Here is a 23899-nt window from a genome sequence, read left to right on the forward strand (position 1 = left end):
AGCAAACTGTGGATACAGGGAGGCAATAATCTTGACTGGAGGGATGATTGGCTCTTGTCTCTCAGGAGAGCGGTCCACCGGAGTGAAGCTACGAGACAAGGCATCGGCCTTCTGATTCTTGGAACCTGGGCGATAAGTCAAGATAAAATTAAACCGAGAGAAGAAGAGAGCCCACCTTGCTTGTCTGGGGTTTAGCCTCTTGAGGGACTGGATAAACTCGAGATTCTTATGATCGGTGAAAATCTGAACAGGAATCAGAGAACCCTCCAGGAGGTGACGCCACTCTTCAAGGGCAAGTTTAACAGCCAAGAGTTCTCGGTTCCCGACATCGTAGTTCTGCTCTGCGGACGAGAACTTCTTGGAGAAATAAGCACAGGGATGCAACTTCCCATCAGCGGGATGTCTCTGAGACAGGATGGCTCCGGCTCCGACTTCAGAAGCATCTACTTCGATGCAGAAGGGTAGTTCAGGATTGGGGTGTCGGAGGACAGAAGCGGACGTGAAGGCCTCTTTCAAAGACTGAAAAGCTTCAATGGCAGATGGGGGCCACAAGCTGGGTTTACCCCCCTTCCGGATGAGGGCCAGGATAGGTGCAATGCGGGAAGAGAACCCCCGGATGAACTGCCGATAGTAGTTAGCAAATCCGACAAATCTCTGGATTGCCTTGGTACTCAACGGGATAGGCCTCTCCTGGATGGCAGACACTTTCACGGGATCCATCTCAAAACCTTCAGGAGAGATAATGTATCCTAGGAAGGGAATTTTAGACACCTCGAAGACGCACTTCTCCAACTTGGCGAAGAGAGAGTTCTTCCTCAGACGAGAGAGTACCTCCTTCACCTGGGAGCGATGGCTTTCTAGGTCTTTAGAGAAGATCAGGATGTCGTCCAGGTATACGACTACGAACCTTCCTAGGAGATCCCGGAATACATCGTTAACAAACTCCTGGAAGACGGCAGGGGCATTGCAAAGGCCGAAGGGCATAACGAGATATTCATAGTGCCCGTCACGAGTGTTGAATGCCGTCTTCCATTCATCACCCTCACGGATGCGAATGAGATTGTACGCCCCTCGGAGATCCAACTTAGAGAATATCTTCGCCCCCTTCAGCTGGTCGAAGAGCTCTACGATCAAGGGCAGAGGGTACCTGTTTTTGACAGTGATTTTATTCAGGCCCCGGTAGTCTATGCATGGCCGAAGGCCTCCGTCCTTCTTCTCCACAAAGAAGAACCCAGGAGAGGTAGAAGGGCGGATAAACCCCCGCTGGAGATTTTCTTGGATATATTCCTTCATTGCGGAAGTCTCAGCAGGAGAGAGAGGGTAAGTGCGGCCTCTGGGGGGCATGGCTCCTGGCAGGAGTTCGACAGGACAGTCATAAGAGCGATGTGGAGGAAGGAATTCCGCAGACTTCTTACAGAACACATCGGAGAATTCCTTATAACAGGAGGGCAGAGACTTTAACTCGGTTGAGGAGATAGTTACCTTCTTGAGGGGTTTATCAGGAAGGCAATGCTGTAGGCAGAATGGGCTCCAACGAGAAACCTGCCCTGTGGACCAGTCTATGGTGGGATTGTGCAGGCGCAGCCAGGGGAGACCCAAAACAACAGGAACATCGGGACAAGAGATGATAAGAAACGAAAGTCTCTCTTTATGCAGGGTCCCAACCTGCACAAGTAGTTCGCCAGTAGTCATCGTGAGTACAGACTCCAGGGGTTTATCATCTATGGCGAAAATCCTCATGGGAGAAGGCAAAGGAAATAGGGGGATTCCCATGTACTTAGCAAAGAGAGCGTCCATGAATTTGCCCCCGGCTCCGGAATCGAGGAAAGCATTCCCGAAGATGGTCTTATCAGTCAGACGAATCTGGAAGGGAAGGAGAAACCTGTGTGAGTTTCCTTGGGTCTTCCCCTGAGACCAATCATGAGACTTTTGAGCCGTGCCCCCTACATGAGTTACCATAGACATACCTCGGGGTACAAAACTCTTAGCCTTTGCAGGACAGGCATTAGCGAAGTGGGAATGTCCGCCACAATACATACACAGGCCTGACGTCCGTCTGCGGAGTCTCTCTTGTTCAGTGAGGCGAGTTCTTCCCACTTGCATGGGTTCCTCCTGGAGAGAAATGGATGCTTGGGCAGGCGGGGTGACAGGAGCCTGCAGGAGAGGCCTCTGGAAGCGGGGTGCCAACGTGGGTTGAAACTTCCTGACACGATCTCTCAGGGTTTGATGCTCTCTCAGAAGAGTGTCCACCTTAACAGCCAAGGCGATAAGGTCCTCAACTTGCGTGGGTAATTCCCGGGAGACCAGGTCATCTTTGATGCGGAGGGAGAGACCATTATAAAATGCAGTATGGTATGCGTCGTTGTTCCAACGAGTCTCAGCAGCAAGTGTACGGAATTCAATAGCATACTCCGCTACACTGCGACTCCCTTGGCGGATTTGGAACAGACGGGAAGCAGCGGATGTCACCCGGCCGGGAGCATCGAAAACGATCCGAAATTCTTTGAGGAATGCTTCCGCGTCATCCATCAGTGGGGACTGCTTCTCCCAGTGTGGAGATGCCCACTCGAGAGCTTTCCCTGCCAGACGAGTAATCACAAACCCCACCTTGGCACGTTCAGAGTCAAATTCAGTGGGGTGTAGGGCAAATCGAATCTGGCACTGATTCACGAATCCTCGACAGGCTTGAGGATCGCCATCGTAAAGAGGCGGAGCAGGAATGTGTGGACCAGAGGTAGAGGGCTGGGTAGCCTTGGCAGCAGCTGCTTGCGGAGGAGGTGCCGGCAGGGGGGTCGCTGGTGTCAACAAGGAGAGCTTTTCCAAGATCGCCTCCAGCGTGTGTCCCACGTAATTCTGCCGGGCTTCATACGCCTCCATGCGGGAATGTAGGCCCCGAAAGGCCCTGCCGAAATCTGGCTGAGGAATCCATGGCCCGAAAATAATGTCAGGGAACCGGGAGTTCCCTCTGGGGAGTTGTCCGGATATAGGAGGAAGCCCCTCCGGAGGGATCAGGATCGTGGTATCCAGGGATTCAGCAGAAGGGGTAATCAAGTTCAGGCAACAGGTCAAAAGGCAGGCAGAATATAAACAGAGTCCAAAGTCCAGGCAGGGGGTCAACAACAAGAGATCAATCAATAGAATACACAGGGATAACAGCAACAGGGAACCCAGGAATCAATCAGGAACAAGATCCTATTTTCGGGCGCCATCTTGGCGTCTCGGGCGTCCTTTTAAAGGGGTTTTTTGGCGCCCTTGCGTCGGCGTCAGCACGTCTGCGACCGACGCGCTGCGTCTGCGTCCGTCGCACCGTTGTGACGTCTTCGCGCCTGCGCACTTGCGCGCAGGCGTCTCTGCGCCGGCGCCGATACCCACGTGGCGGCCATGGGCGCCGCCATTTTGGGAGCGGCGTCGGAGGACGTATTTGTGCCGCCCGGAGCTCCTGGTCCTGCTCCGGGCGGCGATCGTGACACTTTCCATCCCCAGACATACTGTATACAAAAACATACAGACTACATTTGAAAAAACTAATACAAGAGATAAAGATAGTCCTGTCCAAAAGAGCTTACAGTCTAAAAGGGGTAAATTAAGCATTACTATGACAATTTAAGAAAGAGTCTAAATAGAAACGTAATCAATAAATATAACAACTACAATATACCACTGTGTCAATCTATTCATTACTTGGCTGCATCACTGTCCAAGGTAAACAGCATTTTAAAGGGCACCAGGAATTGAAAAATGCTCCAATTGCACCTGAATAATGCAGCATTTTAGACACAAAGTTTTGTGCAGATACCAAAGGTAAGGGAGAAGGAGTATTCAAAATGTCCTGCACTGCGTCACTTGCCACTATATAAATAAATTACGAAGATGTCCTAAACTACCTACAATTGTTTCACATTAAAATGGAAATGTAGCACTCTACTTATTTCAAATTTTGGCTGGGATACTTTACCACTGTAGCAACAACAAAAAAGGTTCTAGGGGCTAAATTATATTTCCCAATAATCATCAGAAAATAATGCTAACACAATTTTAAAAATATGAAATTGTTGAGAATTAGAGTGGTCACATAAAGATTTGGGAGGTATAACAGTTCAAGGTGAGATATGACCAGCACCAATTTCACCATACCTCCTATAATTTTTGAAATAGAAAGAGGGACAAAAAGATTTGCTGCACAGTGAGATTTATTGGACACGCCCATTTTTATGGCCACACTCCCTAATTACCATGGTCATTTTATAAAATTTGTCAGTTTATGAAAGTTTGAACACATTTATGTAGTTTTTATGTTTTATTACAGTTTTGCTAATGAAGTGAATTGCCCTTTAAGCTGCTAGTCTCAGTTACAATTGCTTCTTTGCTTATCTTAAATTGTTGCAAAAGTTTCGAAGTGCACCTGGCACATATTCTGGGCTCTCTGTCAAAAGCCAATTAAGTGTTTCTCTTTGTATCTTTTCTGGCTGTTCAGTGCAGGAGATCAAAGGGAAAGTCAGAACATTTCGGTAACAATCCAGGACTGCAGGCTGAGCTGTCAAAATCAGGACTGTCCCGTGAAAAACAGGACAGTTGGGAGGTATGAATTTCACTGAGGAAGCTCTCCCTCTGAATGAATACTTTGCACTACAAACACCTATTCTCCAGTATGTAAAATGTTTAATTTCAACATGGATTGATATGTTAAGGATCTAATCTCTAGCAGGTTAGTATGTTTTTATAGCACACAAAACTTTTTTTAGGCAGGGCCAGATTTACATAGCGGGTGCTCCTAGGCTCACTGCCATTCATCACCCCTGTCCTCGCCCCTTTATTTGTGCAAATTTTCATGACCGGAGCAATGGGGATTGGCGCACAGGAAATTTAAAGAATGATTGCATCTCCTGCACATCCCCAGTGTTTCTGAACCAATGTGGGTGTGGGTGAGTAGCATGCCACCCCCTAACATCATGCCACCCTAGGCCCGAGCCTTGGTGGCCTTTCCACAAATCCAGGCCTGGTCTTTGTGTGTTTTTAGCCACAAAAAATCTAGGCATTAATAATGCATAGATTCTCACCTTTCCATCCAATCTTCCATTCTGTTCAGTGGATCATTGGAAAGAGCAGCACTAGTGATTTTCTCATAATAGTAGTTCAAATCTGCTTAAATGCAGTGACATCAATGCGCCTAGCTCTTTTTTTTTTTTTTAAATGATGCCCCTGTTTCACCTAGACCATGCCCTCTGTTCCACCCCGATTAGGACTATAAATAATTGTGCATATTCAAGCAATAGTTACCTGAAAAAGCATCATTACTTTCTGGTTGAAATCTCCTCATGTGTCATAGAAATTAGTATGTAAGTAGGGCTGCCAGCAGGTCACCATTTCACTGGTCTAGCCATTAAATCAGCTATGGCCAGGGCCAGTATTACAAATTACTGGGGATATATTTGGCATTAAATTTGTAACCCATCCTTTACTCCAATCCCTAATTTGTTTCACTACAAACCCTGTTTTTATAGCTCCCCAATGCCTGCTCCCACTATGCATTTACTCCAACCTTCACCCATTTCCTGTCCTAATCTGCTCATTCCCTATAATGTCACCAATCCACCCCTGTGATATCACTGCCCCTCTCCTCACAGGCTGTTACGATTCCACAGGAAAGGTGGCCACCCTATATACAAGAAAATACATGTCTATCCAGCTCTCTCTAGTAGGGCTCTTCTAGTGCATGTCAAACAGTTACTGCCCTCAGTATTTCAGCATACATCTCCTGAACAGAAACAGGGATTGCACCCTACCCAAAGAGCATAAAATATATTTAAAAAGACTTAGGGGCACATTTACTCAGTTCGAGTGAAGGAATAGAATAAAAAAAACTTTGAATTTCGAATGTTCGAATTTTTTTTGGCTACTTCGACCATCTGATTGGCTACTTCGACCTTCGACTACGACTTCGAATCGAACAATTCGAACTAAAAATCGTTAGAATATTCGACCATTCGATAGTCAAAGTACTGTCTCTTTACTGTCTCTTTACAAAAAACTTCGACCCCCTACTTCGCCACCTAAAACCTACCGAGGTGCAATATTAGCCTATGGGGAAGGTCCCCATAGGCTTTGTAACAATTTTTGGGTCGAAGAAAAAACGTTCGATCAATGGATTAAAAACTTCTTGTTGATATGGCATTGTGCTGAGGACTAAATGCAGAATCGGAGGGAGCATTTATATAATGATAAAAAAGCAAACAAACTGAGGTCTTTCTTATTTGTTAAGGTTTAGAAGTAAATCCATTCAGAAAGTAACTAGTAAGCAATGTTAAACTTCTTTACATCCATATAATAGCCAGGTATAAAATGCAGATGAAAACTTCCCATTCATCTATTTGAATATAGCATAGGGCATTTAAAAGATATCAAATGTTAAAAGTGGATGCAAATTGTGATGAGGGAAAACTGTCGCCAAGTTTTGCCATGAAAATGACGCCCATAGACTCTAGTGGGTGAAACCATTTGTTGCGCGTCAAAAATTTGTTGCACAATCTGTTGCGTGTAAAAAATTTGTTGCACAAGGTGTCAAAAACATTTTGTCACCCATAGACTTCAATGCATTTCAGCAAATTTTTACTGTTTTGCGAATTTTTGGCGAAGCGAAACAGGTCTGATTCACCCATAACTAGATGCAAGTTCCAACTATTGTATTCATTTGTCATAAGATGATGAAAAATTGGTAAATGTTTAGCCTCTTCCTCTCTTGTCAAAAAAGGTCCACACTAGAGCAGACCAAAGGCATAAATGAGTAGTTTGTGTCTCTGGTTGTCTCTTATGTGTGATGTTCTTAAGTGTCAAGAGTTTGTAAGCATCTGGATGTGTCAGAGGGTGCATGGTGTGTGAGTAGAGTGTGAAATACGTGTTCAATTTGTGTCTGTGGGTATATTGTGTATGTCTGTGTGGTTAGTAACTGAATAGGTTGACAAGGGGCGCTCAGGCACTTGGTACATAATATATTTTCTAGACAATTATTCAGGTAACAGTGACACTTGAAAGGGGTATTCATGCCACACAGTGTTAAGGGGAAACGATGGTGAGCAGTTGAACAAAACTTCAAGTACCCCACATCAGTTTGCCTTTGTTTGGCATAACCCTGTGGTATAACTACTGTTGCCCAATGACAAAAGGCTGAGCATCCAAATAAAAAGGTGGTTTGAGAATGAAAAAACATATGCACAGTAATCACAAGTTTATTAGTCACTACCAGTGGGAAACACAACACTTTTACAGCAACAGCAAGTAAGAAACATACACACCTGGAGTGTGGCCTCGATAATATTCTCCAGATCAAAGTAGAATGGATAATTGGCCAGTTTGTTCATTTTTTCAATAGCAGACTTTATTAGGGGTAACAAATCCTTGTTTCTGGTGTCAAGATTTATTGGGCATCCGAGGCAGTCTTGTTTAATGGCAGACACAGTAGGTTCAACTGAAATTGTTAGTACAGATTCCGTTTAGATATTTTTGGCATTTCTAGCCATATTCATTTTTAGGGTTTAACTTCTTTAAAGCAGAAATACATTAACTAATGATCAATGATCATTAGTTAATTTGGGGGCACAATGAAAACATCCTAAAACTCATAACTATGAGCATTTCATAACAATGGATTTCAAAATCCAGATTTGCTTGCATTTATTATTATGACTTACAGTAATGTGAGTGTAGAAAAAAATGAGGGTAAATGACTGAAATAGAAGATTTTGGAAGTGCTCATTAAAACAGGCATTACAATTTACAAATCCACCACTCACCGACTTGTTATGATCCACATTTTATGATATTTAAACCAATGTTCTTTAGTCCTATACATAACAATGTTGTTCTATGTTAACTGGAGTAAAAATAACATCTTGTAATTCTTCTCTTAATTTACAGCACTTTATAGGCTTATAGCCTTGCCATGTCACCTAAATAAACTTCTCAAGCTCCTGCTCTTCCAACAAGATATTTAATATGTTTAGGAAAGTGAAACTCCCAATTGATATGTAATGTGTTATTGACATACCTTGAAAGGTGCTACAGTTCTGAATGATAACTTCACTGGTCTTGAGCTCTTTGTTGACTACAATGTGTGCCGAACACTTACCAACTTTCTAGTGAACAGAGCAGAAAAAGCTTACAATAGAAACAGGGGCACAGTCACATGCTAGTTTAGTACAAGGCATTTGGGTTCCTTATACTACAGGGCCAGATTCAGTTCAGTGTAAAAAAAGGTTTATCACATGAAAATTCATGGACGAGATTCAATTTGAGATGCAATTCAATTCAGCAAAACTTTTCTCATGGTTTATTAAGTGAAAACTTTTATGTGTAACTGGAACTGAATTTGGAAAAAAGTTATTTCTCCTCCAATTGAATCTTGTCCATGAGTTTTCACTTGATAAACCATGAGATTTCTCACTGAATTGAATCTGGCCCATAATCTGAGATTATACATTTTTTGATAATGATACTGTATGCAGATATAAATGCTATTTCTATTTACTCTTTAGAGTTACTTTTATCTGTATTTTAACCCACTGCATATTAATAAAGTCATCCACTCTTCCACTAAGTAGTAACAGCTTAGAAAAGTATCTGCTAAAATACTTTGGAAAAAACACTTTGTAAAGGATACAGACATCAGTGAAATAAACCCTCATAACTCATTTCTAGATTAACAGCAATGCCCTGCCTATACAGATTTATGCAGAATAGACTGACCCCAAGGAAAATGCAGGAACGACCTACCAGCTGTGTAGGTTAATGATTAGGGATGGGCGAATTTGACTCTTTTCGACAAAAATTTGCCGCCAGGAAATGTCGCTGACGCCCATTAAAGTCTATGGGTGTCAGAAAAAAAATGTTGTCGCGCGGCAACATTTTTTGACGTGCGTCTTTTTATTTTGCCGCACGACGCCATACAAGTCTATAGGCGTCATTTTTTTGGCGAAACAAGGCGAAAAAATTCACCCATCCCTACTAATGATGTATTTGACCTAGCCATCAAAAAATGTCTTTGACTACTGCATGTAGAGAGACAAATTACTGAAAGGGGGATATTGAAGAATAGCCTTATTTTAGAAACATCATTTGTGTAGGGCACTTACTATTTTAACAAAACCCTGCCTGTATAATAATCCTGAATGTGTAATGGTCCAACACTGAGGTGATGCAGCTGTAGAGAAAATATTGTACTGTCTTATATTACTGTACTTATACAGGTATGGGACCTGTTATCTAGAATTCTCAGGACCTGGGGCTTTCCCAATAATAGATATTTCTGTATTTGGTTCTCCGTACCTTAAATCTGCTAAAATATTTAAACATTAATTAAACCCAATAGAATTGTTTTGTTTCTAATAAGGATCCATTATACCTTAGTTAGTATCAAGAACAATGTACTGGTTTGTTATTACTGAGAAAAATGAAATCATTTGTAAACAGGTTAATTAATCTATGGGTGATGGACTCTAATTGGGTGATGGACCTGTAATTCTGAGCTTTCTGAATAATGGGTTTTTGGATAGCGGATCTCATACCTGTATTACTGTATATTATTGTACTGTATTATATTACGTGTGATATGAACAATGGTGTAAATGTATATTTTTCTGTATTGCTCTATTGGTTCTGATGTAGCCAAAGTACTTTACTAGATGCAATGACTATTTATTAATTCAGGTACATGTATGGCATCTATTATCTGGAATACTTGGGACCTGGGGTGTTCCAGGGCTTTTTTCCCATAACTTCAATCACCAAACCTTAAACTACTAAAAATATTTAAACATTAAGGGGGTTATTTATCAAAGTATGAATTTATCTCAACATTTCCAGTCACAAACTCCAATCTAATCTGCGTTGTTTTTTTCAGTGTATTCGTTATTAGATTTTCCTGATATATGCTTTGCAGGAAAAAATCTGATTTTCAAGATTTTTTCAGATTTTTTACCCGAAAACTCAGATTTCCTATGCTTTTTGCCCGAAAACTCAGAAAACTTTGGGATTGCACGAAACCCAGCGCATATCGAAAAATCATTGGGACTTCTCCCATTGACTTATATGCAACCTCGACAGGTCTGAGATGCCGGATTTTCTGATTCAGACTTTTCCATCCTTGGGGTTTAAAAAAAAATGTGTGATTTTTTAAAAGTCTGATTTTATACTAAAAAATCATGAATTTTTTGGGATTTTTGCATTCGGAGTTTAGTACATAACCACCTAAATAAACCCATTTGGATTGCTTTGCCACAAATATGGAGAAATGGAAATAATTCTTAAAAATTTTCATTATGTCTTTAAAATGGACTCTGTGGGGAAAATTCACGTATCGGCAAGTACACAGTTCTTAAAGTGTCGGCCGCTAAATTGGAAAAAAAATTCATAAGCATAACAGATTCTATATCTTATAACTTTATGGATTTGTCATAATGCTGCCAAATAATGCCGCCAAATTTTGTTTACACACTGTCAACAACATATTTCCCTGACATTTTCATTGTGGCGGAGACAATTTCTCTGTAAAAATGTCGGGCACATGCCACATCGAATTTTTAACAACATATTTTTGAAAACTGTCAGTAGGGGAGGAAAAAGTCTGCACATTTTTCTTTATCAACATTTTTGTGACTCCCCCCCCATGGTGTGAGTTCTCTGATGATATGTTATATCAGGATACCCAACTTTTGGGATTCCGATTTTGTCAGAATTTTGACTTGGCCAGGTTTACTGGTGATCTAGATCTTGAACAGCTGGAACACCAAAGCTTGCAGCACAGGTATGCTCCTATATTTTGTATTACTCTTTATACAATGTATTGTAAGGGTGCCATTTACAGTTTATGGCTGTTTCTAGTAGTTTTTCTCAATTGCTGATAGGCTCTTAAATCTATAAAGTCTATCTGATGTATTCATTTCATGCTGGGGAATCTAAAGCTGTGCTTTAATACATACTGTAATGGCACATATGCAGTGTCGGACTGGGACACCAGGGGCCCACCCAAAAACCATTGACCAATTAATCTTAGACCAGGGGCCCACTCTTACTAGTATTATTATTCCTCTCCTCACTCAACCTCTATTCTCCTAGTCTCTTTTCTTTACATACTATAATCTATTATTTCATCTATTTAGCCTCTTTGTTCTCATAGAAATAAGGAATGGCCATGAAATAGGCCAAATGTCTAGCAGCATGAGGGCTCACTGACACCTTGGCCCACCTGGACTTTCCTGGTATCCCTGTGGGCCAGTCCGACACTGCACATATGGCTAGGATTTGTTAAATAATCAGTAGTAATTGATCCAGACCTGACTGCCACTTTGGTCTGAACCTCTGAGTCTAAATAAACTGGTCTTCTGGGGGTATGTTTGCTTTTCTCTAGATCAATTTGTTCAATGGACTTTTTTTGTTTAACTATGAAAGTGTTTATTCTCAGGGAATATATGAAGGACGTGATGTTATCAGAACCGGGCCAAGAGTTATTTGTGCCCAAGGCAAATGCTGTGCCTGTACACTACCTCCCACTGGAGGCCACTTTCCATAAAATCCCCCCAGTTTCCCTCTTAGTGCTTGCTTACCAGTGCAAAATGTCAGTACTGTATAATTATTATGACTTCTTCTGTAAATTACTATCAAATATATCTTACTTCATCAGATTGCTTAAAATCACAATTCTGCCACACTTTGCCACTTTTCACTCCACAGGAACCTTCTCGTATATCATAGCTGACAAAGTTATGTGTCCCACCATTTTCAGTCTGAAAATAACAAAAACATAGCAAGGTGTTGAGTTCTATATACAATTTTTATCTAGTAAAGTAGTTTAATGTTAACATTATTATTTATATCACTGATAATTATATCCTTATATGAACTTTATAGTATTAATTCAACTCTTAATAGCATGAAATAGCATTATTCATGATGAGTAGTTAAACAAAGCAGTACTGTTAGAAAATGTATTTTTGGGGTTTACTTTGTGAGAATATTATTTGAGCTTCTCTAAAGCTATTTTGATACATATCAATATTCAGATTTCTGGCATTGGGTCTGAAAATAGAAGACTATAAGCAAAACTGGAGAAATTAAAGAGATATGGGAAATATGTTTTTCTCAAAAAAATTGGGCCAATGTACACAAAGATAGGGGCCCTATTTATTAAACCTCAAATTTTTCTGGTCGAGCTTTTAAAGGGGAAAAACTCAAATTTAACATGGTAAAAAAATGTATTATGCTCTGAAACTGCTAAAAATCTAAAAATACTCCAGCTAAAACCTGTTTAAAACATCTCGAAGTCAACGACAGGTGGTCCCTTTAGTGATCGGAACATGTTTTTACCTTCAGGATTCTCTATAGTTTTGGTCTGTTAGCACTGGTTTTAGTTCCATAATCTGATAAATTCAAGGTTTCAAGGTTAAATTCAGTTGATTTTTTATAGCAACAAGTTGCACGATTCGAATTGACACTCAATTCTGTCACAACTTTTTATCGCACCGATTTTTTCTGTATGTTTCAATGGTAAATTAAGGAGATTCTGGTTTGGGAGTTTTGTCAAATTTTTTTTTCATAAAGTGAGAAAAAGTCGAATTTTAGTAAATAACCGCCCTTGCATCTATCCAATTGCAGTGTAAAATGTATCATGTACTAAGTATGACCACTAGAAAGCACTGTAGTCCAGTTTAGAGAAGCTTCCATCAATTCACAAGGTTCCAATCTACAGTAGAACCCCCATTTATACGTTTTTCAGGGTACCAAGAAAAATGTAAAATCTGGGAAAATGTAAAATCTGGGAAATGTTTCTTCAAGTACTAAAAGCATATAAGCAGGAGTCTGTTTTACTTTGAGATACAATATTTACTGTGTTAATAACAAGGGTTAAAAAGGACCAGTCATCAAATTTTTTTTTTTTAATTCGTTACTATACAATGAAAAAAACCCACCAAGACAAATTAAACTTTAAAATAGCAAAGCCTTTATTAAGAAATAGCTTACAAGAACTCCACTTCCGCCAGAAAAGGCGATAGGGCAACCATCCATTGTGCGGCGCTCAACTTCTCCTCCCTGGCTATTCTACTGACAGCAGCATGTGGCTGGGAAGCCCCAGGGATAGCGATTCAACAGCCTCGGCTGCCTCCTCGTGCTTCTTCTCCTCCTTGTTGGATTCCATGCTGGCTTGCATCGCTATACATAAAGAGAGGAATGTGAAGCCCCGCTTGGAAATGGAAATTAGCTGCACCTGATAAGCTAGTGATGGCGTAACACTACTGTAAGCGCCGTTGCTGACTTCGAGACACTCGCCTGCTCCTCCACTGCATTTCTGCTCCAGCCGACCCTTGCAGAGATTGCAGAACAATAACAAGAAGCGATCTGACCAACACGTGTGGGCATCTGACTGGCCACTGATCGCAGTCATCACACAAAGGCAACAACTGCAGCGACAGCAGCACACATGTGTCTACTGCTGCTTGGTGTTATTCTTTGCCGCTTTCTTGTCTGCGCAAAACAATATGGCAGCTGAGTATCAGAGTGGAGAGGATCTCTGCAAGGGTCGGCTGGAGCGGAAAGGCAGTGGAGGAACAGCCGAGTGTCTCGAAGTCAGCAGAGGCGCTTACATTAGTGTTACGTCATCACTAGCTGCCCGCTAATTTCCATAAAAGTGCTGTTACTGTGCAAATAGGACTCCTGTAGTTTACCGTGCCATCCAGTCAGTGGTTCATTTATCAGCCAGCTGCAGGGAGAACTGAGAACCCAATTGTGTGTATATTTGGGACTGTAGCTGTTCCGATTGCCTTTCAGGTACTCTGATCAGAGGCGGCTGCAGGGAATTGAAGTCTTGTACTAGAAAACTACAGGTCGCAGCTGCCTAATGTGCTACTATTCTCAATGGGGCTTCACATTCCTTTCTTTATGTATAGCGATGCAAGCAAGCACGGAATCCAACAAGGAGGAGAAGAAGCATGAGGAGGCAGACAATGCTATTGGAGCGCTATTCCAGGGGCTTCCCAGCCACATGCTGCTGTCAGTAGAATAGCCAGGGAGGAGAAGTCCAGCGCCGCACAATGGATGGTCGCCCTATCGCCTTTTCTGAAGAGGAGCGGAAGTGGAGTTTCTGTAAAAAATTTTTTTTTTGATATTACTGGTCCTGTAAACATTGCAGTGTTAATTTTACACTATTGGGGGCATATGCAAGGCCTCTCTGTCACATACACAACCTAAAGCAAAGTGACAGACTAATTGGAATTGACCATTTACAGGCAAAACCCTGGCAAATAAACATCTGATTAGTATTTTAAACCTCTTTATTTCACAAATAAAAAACAAGTTTTTGGGTACATCAGGACAATATTTTGATGCAAAAAACATTGCTTAAAATCAGGGAAATGCACCCATTGAAATGCATTATAAATTGGTGGGACCACAAATAAAAAATGTAAATGCAGGAAAACTTAAAATCACGGTACCTAAAATCGAGGTTTCAATATATATATCTATGCTAAAAAAAAGAAAAAAATCTGCTCACAGTCAAAAAAAAAGGATAATATTTGTTTCAAAATGCTGTAACACTCTTTCTGCTAGGAAAGATGTGCAACAGACCAAAACAAATAGGGGCAGATTTATCAAAAGTCGAATTTCGAATTTGAAAGACTTCAAAATTAGAATTCAAAAAGACCAACCAAAATTAAGTTGACTTTTTTTTTTGGCCGAATAGGTCAATTTTCGATCGAATAGGTTCGCATTCGGCCGAATTTGAATCATACGAATCGAAGTAATAGCACATTCGATTGAATTCAAATCTAAGTTTTTCCCAAAAAAACACTTACATTTTTCAAAGTCCACCAATTGACTCCAAATAGATTCTAGGAGGTCCCCCATAGGCTAAAACAGCAATTTGGCAGGTTTTAGATGGTGAATGGATTGAAATCGAATTTTTAAAGAAACAGTACATGATAAATTTCGATAATTTTCAAATTTTTTCAAATTCTAAACTAATTTGGACTATTCCCTAGTCGAAGTACACATAAATTAGCTCGTAATTCGAATTTTTTAAATTTGAATTTTCACTTCGACCTTTGATAAATCTGCCCCATAGTGTCTAATATTAAGGAAAAATTTTAAACAATGGGGAATAATCATAAGTCAGATGCTAACCTTGTGCTCATTTTATTGAATTGTATACAAAATCTGAGCTTAATACATCCCCTTTCAGCTGCATTTCTCTAAAGTCATACTAAAGTAAGGCGCAGAGCAATTTCTTACCTTTATCCTGGCTTCTGTGATCCTATAGAGAACAAACTGGTTTCCATCTATTAATTCCTTGTTGTGGTGTCTCAGTGCCTCATCTACTGCGTAAAATATATTGTGGTCATTGCAGTCTGCCTCAATGGTTTGGCTGGCAGAACCACGAAGAAGATGCAAGAAAAAGATGAAGCTAAAAAGATGCTTCATGTCTTACAGCGGATCCTGAGAACTGTGGAGTCTGCTTCAGATTTACAGGTTGAGAGGAACGGCAATGAGCACAATGCCTGGACAGAGAAGGGTCAACAAACGGTGATGAAAGATGTTACCCAACTCCTGTAATGCAAACAACAGAAAAGCCTTGTTTAAATAAATCTGCTTGGACCATGCAATCCTTTGGGTTTATTTACCTTTCACTGAAATAACAGGAAATGATTAACTCATAAAAATTAAAACCATTCTATTGAGACAAAAACACCTGGGACCTTTAATATGTAAGTTATTCCTTCCACCCCCCATTTTTATAAAGCTCTTAGTCTGTCCACAGGTGTTCAGATGGTCTAAGAAAATATGATATGTAGATTGTCTGTGATACATGAACAATATGGACAATTCTTTCTATTATGTAGTGATGGGCGAATTTATTTGCCAGGCGCGAATTTGTGTGACGGTTCCAATGCTGGCATCAAAGTTTTCCGCCGCCAACGTTTCGCTAATTTTTCTCCAGTTTTGCAGGAAATTCATGAAATTCATGGTGAAGCAAAACGCAACAAATTCGCCCATCACTACCTTATTTGGAAAAATGTATTAATGGTCAGTGGCACCACAACATAACATGTTGCAGGTGAAAGGAGTTTTGGGTTTGATTCTGACCTAGTGCTACCTGCATGTAGTTTGTATCTTTCCATATGTGCATGTCTTCTCCATATATTGCAGGTTTCCCTCCTGATTAAATTAATATCTGTTTTTGTGTGCCTGTTGCAGGAACTTTAGATTGTACTACAGATTGTACTTAGATTGTGCTACAGTGGGATAGGGATCAATGGTAATAATTAACTGTCTACAATGTAGTCTAAAATGTTGATGTTATATTATTATTATTATTATTATTAATAACATGTATTTATATAGCGCCAACATATTGCGTAGCGCTGTAAAGTAAATGTGTTAATACAACTAAATCACATGAATTACATACATATGGAGTTACATACATCATAATCAATGCTGGTACAAAAGATGAGGAAGGCCCTATGCAGAAAGAGCTTACAATCTAAAGGTAAGGGTAAGTAATACACAAGGTGTGGGAGTGGGCAAGATTGAATTAAGTGGTTGAGAAATATGGTACTGTATGTAGTGTTGCGGTAGTTATGCAGAGTGAGGGTAGGCTTCTCGAAAGAAGTGCGTTTTAAGAGATTTCTTGAATGCAAAAAGGTTGGGAGAAAGTCAGACAGACCGTGGTAGAGAATTCCAGAGGAGGGGTGCAGCCCTTGCAAAGTCTTGAATGCGAGCATGTGAGGAGGTAATGAGAGAAGAGTTGAGTAGCAGGTCAGTAGAGGAGCGTAGTAAGCGGTTGGGTGAGTATATAGAAGTGAGTTCAGAGATGTAGGGTGGGGCAGAGTTGTGAAGTGCCTCGCGGCAGTGTTCATTATGGACTGGAGAGGTGACAGTCTCTGGAGGGGAAGGCCAATTAAAAGAGAGTTACAGTAGTCTAGACGTGATATGACAAGAGAATGAATAAGAATTTTGGCAGCATCTTGGGTGATAAATGATAGTATTTTGGATATGTTCCTTAGGTGGAAGTGACATAATTTAATAAGTGACTGGATATGAGGAGTGAAGGACAGAATCTAGGATAACCCCAAGGCACCGGGCCTGGGGAGAGGGGGTGATAGTGGAATTGTTAGCTATGATGGATACTTCCGGGATGTTACTGGTGTTAGTTGGAGGAAAGAGAACCATTTCCATTTTAGAGAGGTTTAATTTAAGGTAGCGTTGCAACATCCAGGTAGAGATAGTGGACAGGCAGGAGGAGACGCAAGTTAGGAGTTCTGGGTTGAGATCAGGAGATGAGAGATAGATCTGAGTATCGTCAGCATAGAGGTGGTAGTGGAAACCATACGAGTTGATTCATTTGCCGAGGGAGGAAGTATAGAGGGAGAATAATAAGGGTCCCAGGACAGAGCCTTGAGGAACCCCAACATAAGAGGTAGGGGAGAAGATGCTCCATTGTAGGAGACACTGAAGGAACAATTGGTCATATAAGGAGAGAACCAGGACAGGGCCGTGTCACGAAGGCCAAGCGAATGGAGGGACTGGAGGAGAAGAGGGTGATCTACAGTGTCAAATGCAGCTGAGAGATCAAGCAGTATTAGTAGTGAGAAATGATTGTTGGCTTTAGCTGTTAAAAGGTCATTAGTTAGTCGAGTCAGGGCAGTTTCAGTGGAGTGTTGTGGCTTAAAACCAGATTCAGCAGATAATTGTCAGAGAGGAATGAGGTTAGTCGGTTGTAGACTAGGCGCTCAAGTAGTTTAGAGATGAAAGGTAGCAGGGAGATAGGTCGGAGGTTGTCAAGATTGAAGGAATCAAGAGAGGGTTTTCTTTTCAGAATGGGGGTGACAAGAGCATGTTTTAGTTGAGAAGGAAACAGTCCAGTTGAGAGCGAGAGATTAATTAGATGAGTTAAGGCTTTGATTAGACAAGGATTGGTATTGCGGTGACGTTTTGAAGGAATTTGATCAAGCGGGCAGGTGGTAAGGTGAGAAGAGACCAAAACTTTGAGACTTCCTCATCAGTGACAGGGGTGAAGGAGCACAAGAGAGACTGGGGAGTGTGGGGGAAGTCTGGGGGGGGGGTGAGTAGTATAATGTCCCTTCTGATAGTGTCAATTTTGTTTTTGAAATGCTCAGCAATATCTTGAGCAGAGACAGAAGTTGCACGGAGGGGGTGGAGAAGGGGAAAGTGTTAAAGGTGGAGAAAAGTTGTGCCGGTTTTTCATAAAGGCAGTTAATTAGTGAAGTAAAATATGTTTGTTTGGCTTGGGAAAGGCTGGTGTTATAGGAGCGCAGGGCAGATTTGTAGCTCCAAAAGTCTGATTCTGAGCGGGATTTGCGCCAGTGTCGCTCAAGTGCATGTGAGTGTCTTTGGAGCACTATTGTATGAGCAGTATGCCAAGGTTGAAGTGGTTTGGGTCTAGCATTTTAATTTTTGTAGGAGCAAGCTCATTAAAAGCAGTGGTGAGAGTGCTGTAGTAGACAGTGGTAGCTACATTACGACAAGAGATAGCTGAGATATTAGAGTGAAGATAGTCAAAGGAAGGAGAGAGATGTGACACGTCTAGAGCTTGGAGGTCACAGTAGGTACGTGTTTGGGGAATAGCAGGGGGTGCAGAGGGCGTTAGTGAGAGTTGAAATATGAGCATATTGTGATCAGAGAGGGGAAATGGTGAGTTAGTAAAATTGGTGGTTGAACAGAGTCTGGTACATATGAGATCCAGATCATTACCATTGGAGTGAGAATAATAATAAAGAAGAACAAGGGTTTAGGGCTAGAAATCTACACATGTGGTTATCTATCTCTCAGACATAAAACAGAGCAAAAAAACACCATGATTCAATAAGCTTGTGTGAGTACCTATTGCCAAATGTGCAGAGTCATCCGTTATTACCTTATACAGTATAAACTAGGGATGCACCGAATCCAGGAATCCTTCTGCCTGGCCGAACCGAATCCGAATCCTAATTTGCATAATTTGGGGCCGGGAAGGAAATTGCATGTCTTTTTGTCAGAAAACAAGGAAGTAAAAAAAGTTTTCCACTTCCCACCCCTAATTTGCATATACATATGCGGATTTGGTTCGGTATTCGGCCAAATCTTTCGCGGAGGATTCGGGGGTTCGGCCCAAAAAAGTGTATTCGGTGCATCCCTTGTATAAACTAAGTACCATGGGCTATACAGCTATGTTTGTCCTGCTTACAACAGTAGCAATTTTTGACCTCTGTATATCAGGTAAATGTACCAGTACTTATTAAGTTTGTCTGATTTGTACAGTTCTGTGAAATACATCAGCACTTTATAATTAAAGGATAATAATCACAATGAAATACAGAGTATGTTGCCATTACGTTGCCTCTTTTTTTTTTTTGCTGGCATACAGGATATACAGGAAAGTAATTGCTTCTGTTGTTTACATTAGTTAATTCAGAATTCAAATTCAGTAGTGTGTAACTAAGTATTTACTGTATAAAAGGACCAACAGCTTAAAGCACAACGGGGGATTAAATCAGGCATTGTAGTACTGTTTGTTCAGATGCAAGCAAGTCCCATTTGTGGTGTATGTTGATGTGCCTCGAATGCTCTCTACGGCTAATGCCACACAGGGATCAAATTCAACTTTCTGAAGTATGCAGTGGATTTCAACCCCTACACGGGCAGTAGTAGCCTTTATCTCTTTCTCATCCAGAACCGGTGTATTGGCACTGACATGCAGGGGTGCTTCGCCAATGAGGCGAGTTGAGGCTGTCGCCTCAGGCGGCAGCGCCCCACTAGGTACCAGGGGCAGCAAAAATGCTGCTCCTGGTACTTTAAGAGCGAATTTCCGGGGGAGGGGGGGCAGCAGCAACTGCTGCTGCCTCAGGCGGCGGAGGGGCCAGGATCGCCCCTGCTGACATGAATGTGCTCGGCTTGCCAAAAATAACCAAATCAGCCGCAGCTGTCACAAAGGTTCTGGACGCAAAAAGAAGAGGAGGCTACTGCCTGAGTAGGGGCTAAAATATTTCAGCAAGCTGATTTTTGCCTCTGTGTGGCAGTAGCCTTATACTAATGTCAAATGGAGCCGTGACTCGACTGCTGATAAATGCAGGTTGAGAATCGGCCCCAATTTTAGAATCAGCCCCTTAAAGGGGTTGGTCACCTTCCATTTTTTCAGTTCAGTTGGTTTCAGATAAATCACCAGAAATAAAGACTTGTTCCAATTTTTATTTTCTATATGTGACATTTTTTCTGATATTTAAGTGTAAAGTTTTGTTTTTCACCTTTTGAAGAAGCTCTGGGAGGGGGTCGCTGACTCTTTAAAGGGATACTGTCATGGGAAAAAATTTTTTTTCAAAATGAAGCAGTTAATAGTGCTGCTCCAGCAGAATTCTGCACTGAAATCCATTTCTCAAAAGAGCAAACAGATTTTTTTATATTCAATTTTAAAATCTGACATGGGGCTAGACATTTTGTCAATTTCCCAGCTGCCCCCAGTCACGTGACTTGTGCCTGCACTTTAGGAGAAAAATGCTTTCTGGCAAGCTGCTATTTTTCCTTCTCAATGTAACTGAATGTGTCTCCGTGGGACAAGGGTTTTTACTATTGAGTGCTGTTCTTAGATCTACCAGGCAGCTGTTATCTTGTGTTAGGAAACTGTTATCTGGTTACCTTCCCATTGTTCTTTTGTTTGGCTGCTGGGGGGAAAAGGGAGGGGGGTGAAATCACTCCAACTTGCAGTACAGCAGTAAAGAGTGATTGAAGTTTATCAGAGCACAAGTCACATGACTTGGGGCAGCTGGGAAATTGACAATATGTCTAGCCCCATGTCAGATTTCAAAATTAAATATAAAAAAAATCTGTTTGCTCTTTTGAGAAATGGATTTCAGTGCAGATTTCTGCTGGAGCAGAACTATTAACTGATTCATTTTGAAAATTTTTTTTATTCCCATGACAGTATCCCTTTAACTGTTCTAAACTGAAACATTTAGGGGCATTTATTAAGGGTTGATTGTAAATTGGATTTTTGGTCAAAACTCAAAAATTCAAGTTGGGAATAATCCAAACTCGAATTCAAGATTTATCATACCTGGACCAACTCAACTGTGGGAACAACTGAACTTTGGCTATTGCCACCTAAAACCTGCTGAGTTCATGTAGAAGTCAATGGCAGAGGTCCAGTGACCCATTTGAAGATGTAAATAGCCTTCCTGACATTCAAGTTTTTTTTAGAGAAAAAACTTGATTCAAGTTTAGTCAAATTCCATTTGAGTTTTCCGGTCAGGAATATTAGTTTGAATTTTAGATGTTCGAGTTGTTTCTTAAATAACCTCCCATTCGAGTTGTGTGTATATTTGAATTTATTAGAGTAAAAAAAAACATTAGATAGCTTTACAGGGTTATGTAAGATAGCTCGTAGTAACCTCATTTTCAACCTCATTTTCTGCTTGATAATTTGCGAGGACCACAAGTTTAGCTTCCAAACAGCTGCTCAGACCCCACTGAGCATGAGTGTCGCAGACACTTTACAAGATGGTGACCAGCCATGACAAGTTTGAAGTCCAGGATCCTTGCTTCAGAAGCTGAAACTTTAGGCTGGTGCAATAAGTTTAGCCATATTAATTTTTAGGGTTTAGTTCTCCTTTAAAGGTCACAACAGCAGGCTTGTATACCTTGCAACACATCTGCCCTTCATCCTCTGAAATCTGGCTGCTGTCCAAAACATATAGCACAGGGTTCTCCTACCAAAGACCTTCTTTCAGTAAACTCTAAAGGCTGTTGCTCCCACTCAGATAATCTGCACTATATTGACATTTATTCCACTGCCTATTTTTCTGGTTTTAAAGGAACAGTAATGCCAAAAACTGAAAGCGTTTTAAAGTAATGAAAATATAATGTACTGTTGCCCTGTGCTGGTACAACTGGCGTATTTGCTTCAGAAACACTACTATAGTTTATATAAACAAGCTGTTTTTTAGCCATGGGGGCAGCCATTCAAAGCTGAAAAAGGAGAAAAGGCACAGGCTACACAGCAGATAACAGATACGCTCTGTAGTATACAATGGGATTCTTTAGAACTTATCTATTATCTACTGTCTATCCTGTGCTTGAATGGCTGCCCCAATGGCTACACAGCAACTTGTTTATATAAACTATAGTTTGGTTACTGAAGCAAACACTCCATTTTTTCCAGTGCAGGGCAACTGTACATGATATTGTCATTACTTTAAAGCACTTTCATTTTTTGATGTTCCTGTTCCTTTAATCTAATATTTCTCTGTTCAGTCAAAACTGGTCTTTCTTTAGAAGCTTGGTGTTCATGTTAGTGTTCTCCATGTCAATGTTAGTGTTCTCCATGTACAATGGTGTAGTGTCATTTCTGCACTTTAAACAGGACCTTTAGGGCAGCATGCAAAGGCTCATTGAAGGAAAATGACCAAAAAAAACAGGGCCTTATCTACTAACTTAGTTCTGAGTGATTTCATCCAGGTGCAAGACTGACATGAGTTCTGCATTACTGTGAAATTTAAGAGGATTAATGGCATTGCCCCAAACAGTATCACCTCATCATAGATAATTGTAGGATGGTCTTCTCATCATGCCTAGTAATGCTGGTAATTAGTGATGGGCGAATTTATTCGCTAGGCATGGATTTGCGGTGAATTTCGGCACTCACGAAACTGCTGTGAAAATTCACTGGTGAAAAAATTTGCTGCAACAAAAAGTTGATTGTGTAAAAATTGTTGCGCGTCACGCCCATTGACTTTGATGCATTTAGACAAAAAAGTCGCATGCGTAAAAATTGTCGCTCGTGTATAAATTGTCAAAATAATTTTGACGCCTATTGACTTCCATGCGTTTCACAAATTTTTCAGCAAAGTGAAACGGGACAGATTTGCCCATCACTACTGGTAATGTTGCAGTTCACAGAACAAAGACACACATAATTCAAGATGGTCACACATTAAACTATTTCCCCATGTGATCTAACCCCAATATCCCTTTATGTCTTTGGTATAAAGTGCAGTCTATCCCACATGACTGGCTTTTAACAATGTCACCCTATTAATGCTGGGAATCTACAATACAGTTGTAGCTGTCATCAAACTAGCATTCTAGAGAGCAGAAGGGTAGGAGTAGATGGGCACCTGTTTGGACAACTACGAACAAGTAGGACAATACTAATGAGTCAAAGGATACTGTAAGCGTCACCATCAGGAGCTTAAACAGTTTGAAACCTGCCAAGGTTTATCTCTATTTCATTCTAAACCTTCCCACACCCCCCCAAAGTACATACAATGGCCATACAAAATACAGCCTGCTAAGAGATCAGTAGACTAGGTGGTGATGGCAGTGAAAATTAATCTGAATGTAGTCTAGGGCAGTGTCCTAGGACTCTTAATGGGTGCCTGTTTTATGGGAGGAGGATTCAGTGTGCAGAGTGGCAGAGAGGTGCCAAGGTCAGGTTACTGTAAGTAGAGCTAGCATGTGGCTATAGCTACATAGGGCCTTTTAGTGTGGGGACACTGAGAGCCACCTTACCCCACTTTGCATTTCATGCATCCTGGGCCCTCACTGACCAAGACCAAAGACTACAATATTTATGGGACACAAAAAAAATTTATGAAAAAGTGGGATGACAAGTGCAGCAAATTTCTGGGGCTGTAAAAGATGGGTCTAGGAGCCCATAGAGGTGATTGCCTATGTAGGGTGTTTTATACTATATCTCCTTGACCATTAGCTATTGCCTTACTGATGCTGCAGCCTGTGTGCTTGCATTTAGCAATGATTTTGGATACCAACTCCTTGCACTATACAGTATATATATATTTTTTTACATTTAGGAGGTTATTTACTAAACTCCGAATGTAAAAATCCCAAAAAATTTGTGATTTTT

At 41.0% G+C, this 23899-nt stretch overlaps 1 protein-coding gene across 3 annotated transcripts in view; it reads right to left on the minus strand.

The window, feature by feature from the left end:
• Nucleotides 1–15575, minus strand: part of kng1.S (kininogen 1 S homeolog) — a 31109-nt gene extending 15534 nt beyond the window's left edge. For 2 of the 3 annotated variants that reach the window (XM_041564802.1, XM_041564801.1), the window contains exons 1-4: nucleotides 15274–15558; nucleotides 11664–11774; nucleotides 8042–8129; nucleotides 7290–7462 (exon numbers count right to left, since the gene is read on the minus strand). In XM_041564802.1, coding sequence (XP_041420736.1) covers nucleotides 7290–7462; nucleotides 8042–8129; nucleotides 11664–11774; nucleotides 15274–15462 — 561 coding nt within the window. In that variant the 5' untranslated portion in view covers nucleotides 15463–15558. Of the gene's footprint in view, nucleotides 1–7289; nucleotides 7463–8041; nucleotides 8130–11663; nucleotides 11775–15273 lie in introns of all 3 variants that reach the window. The other variant, XM_018265651.2, reaches the window with a different exon arrangement.
• Between the last annotated feature and the right edge of the window lie 8324 nt (nucleotides 15576–23899).

This window comes from Xenopus laevis, chromosome 5S (assembly GCF_017654675.1).
Source record: "Xenopus laevis strain J_2021 chromosome 5S, Xenopus_laevis_v10.1, whole genome shotgun sequence".
Lineage (NCBI taxonomy): Eukaryota > Metazoa > Chordata > Amphibia > Anura > Pipidae > Xenopus > Xenopus laevis.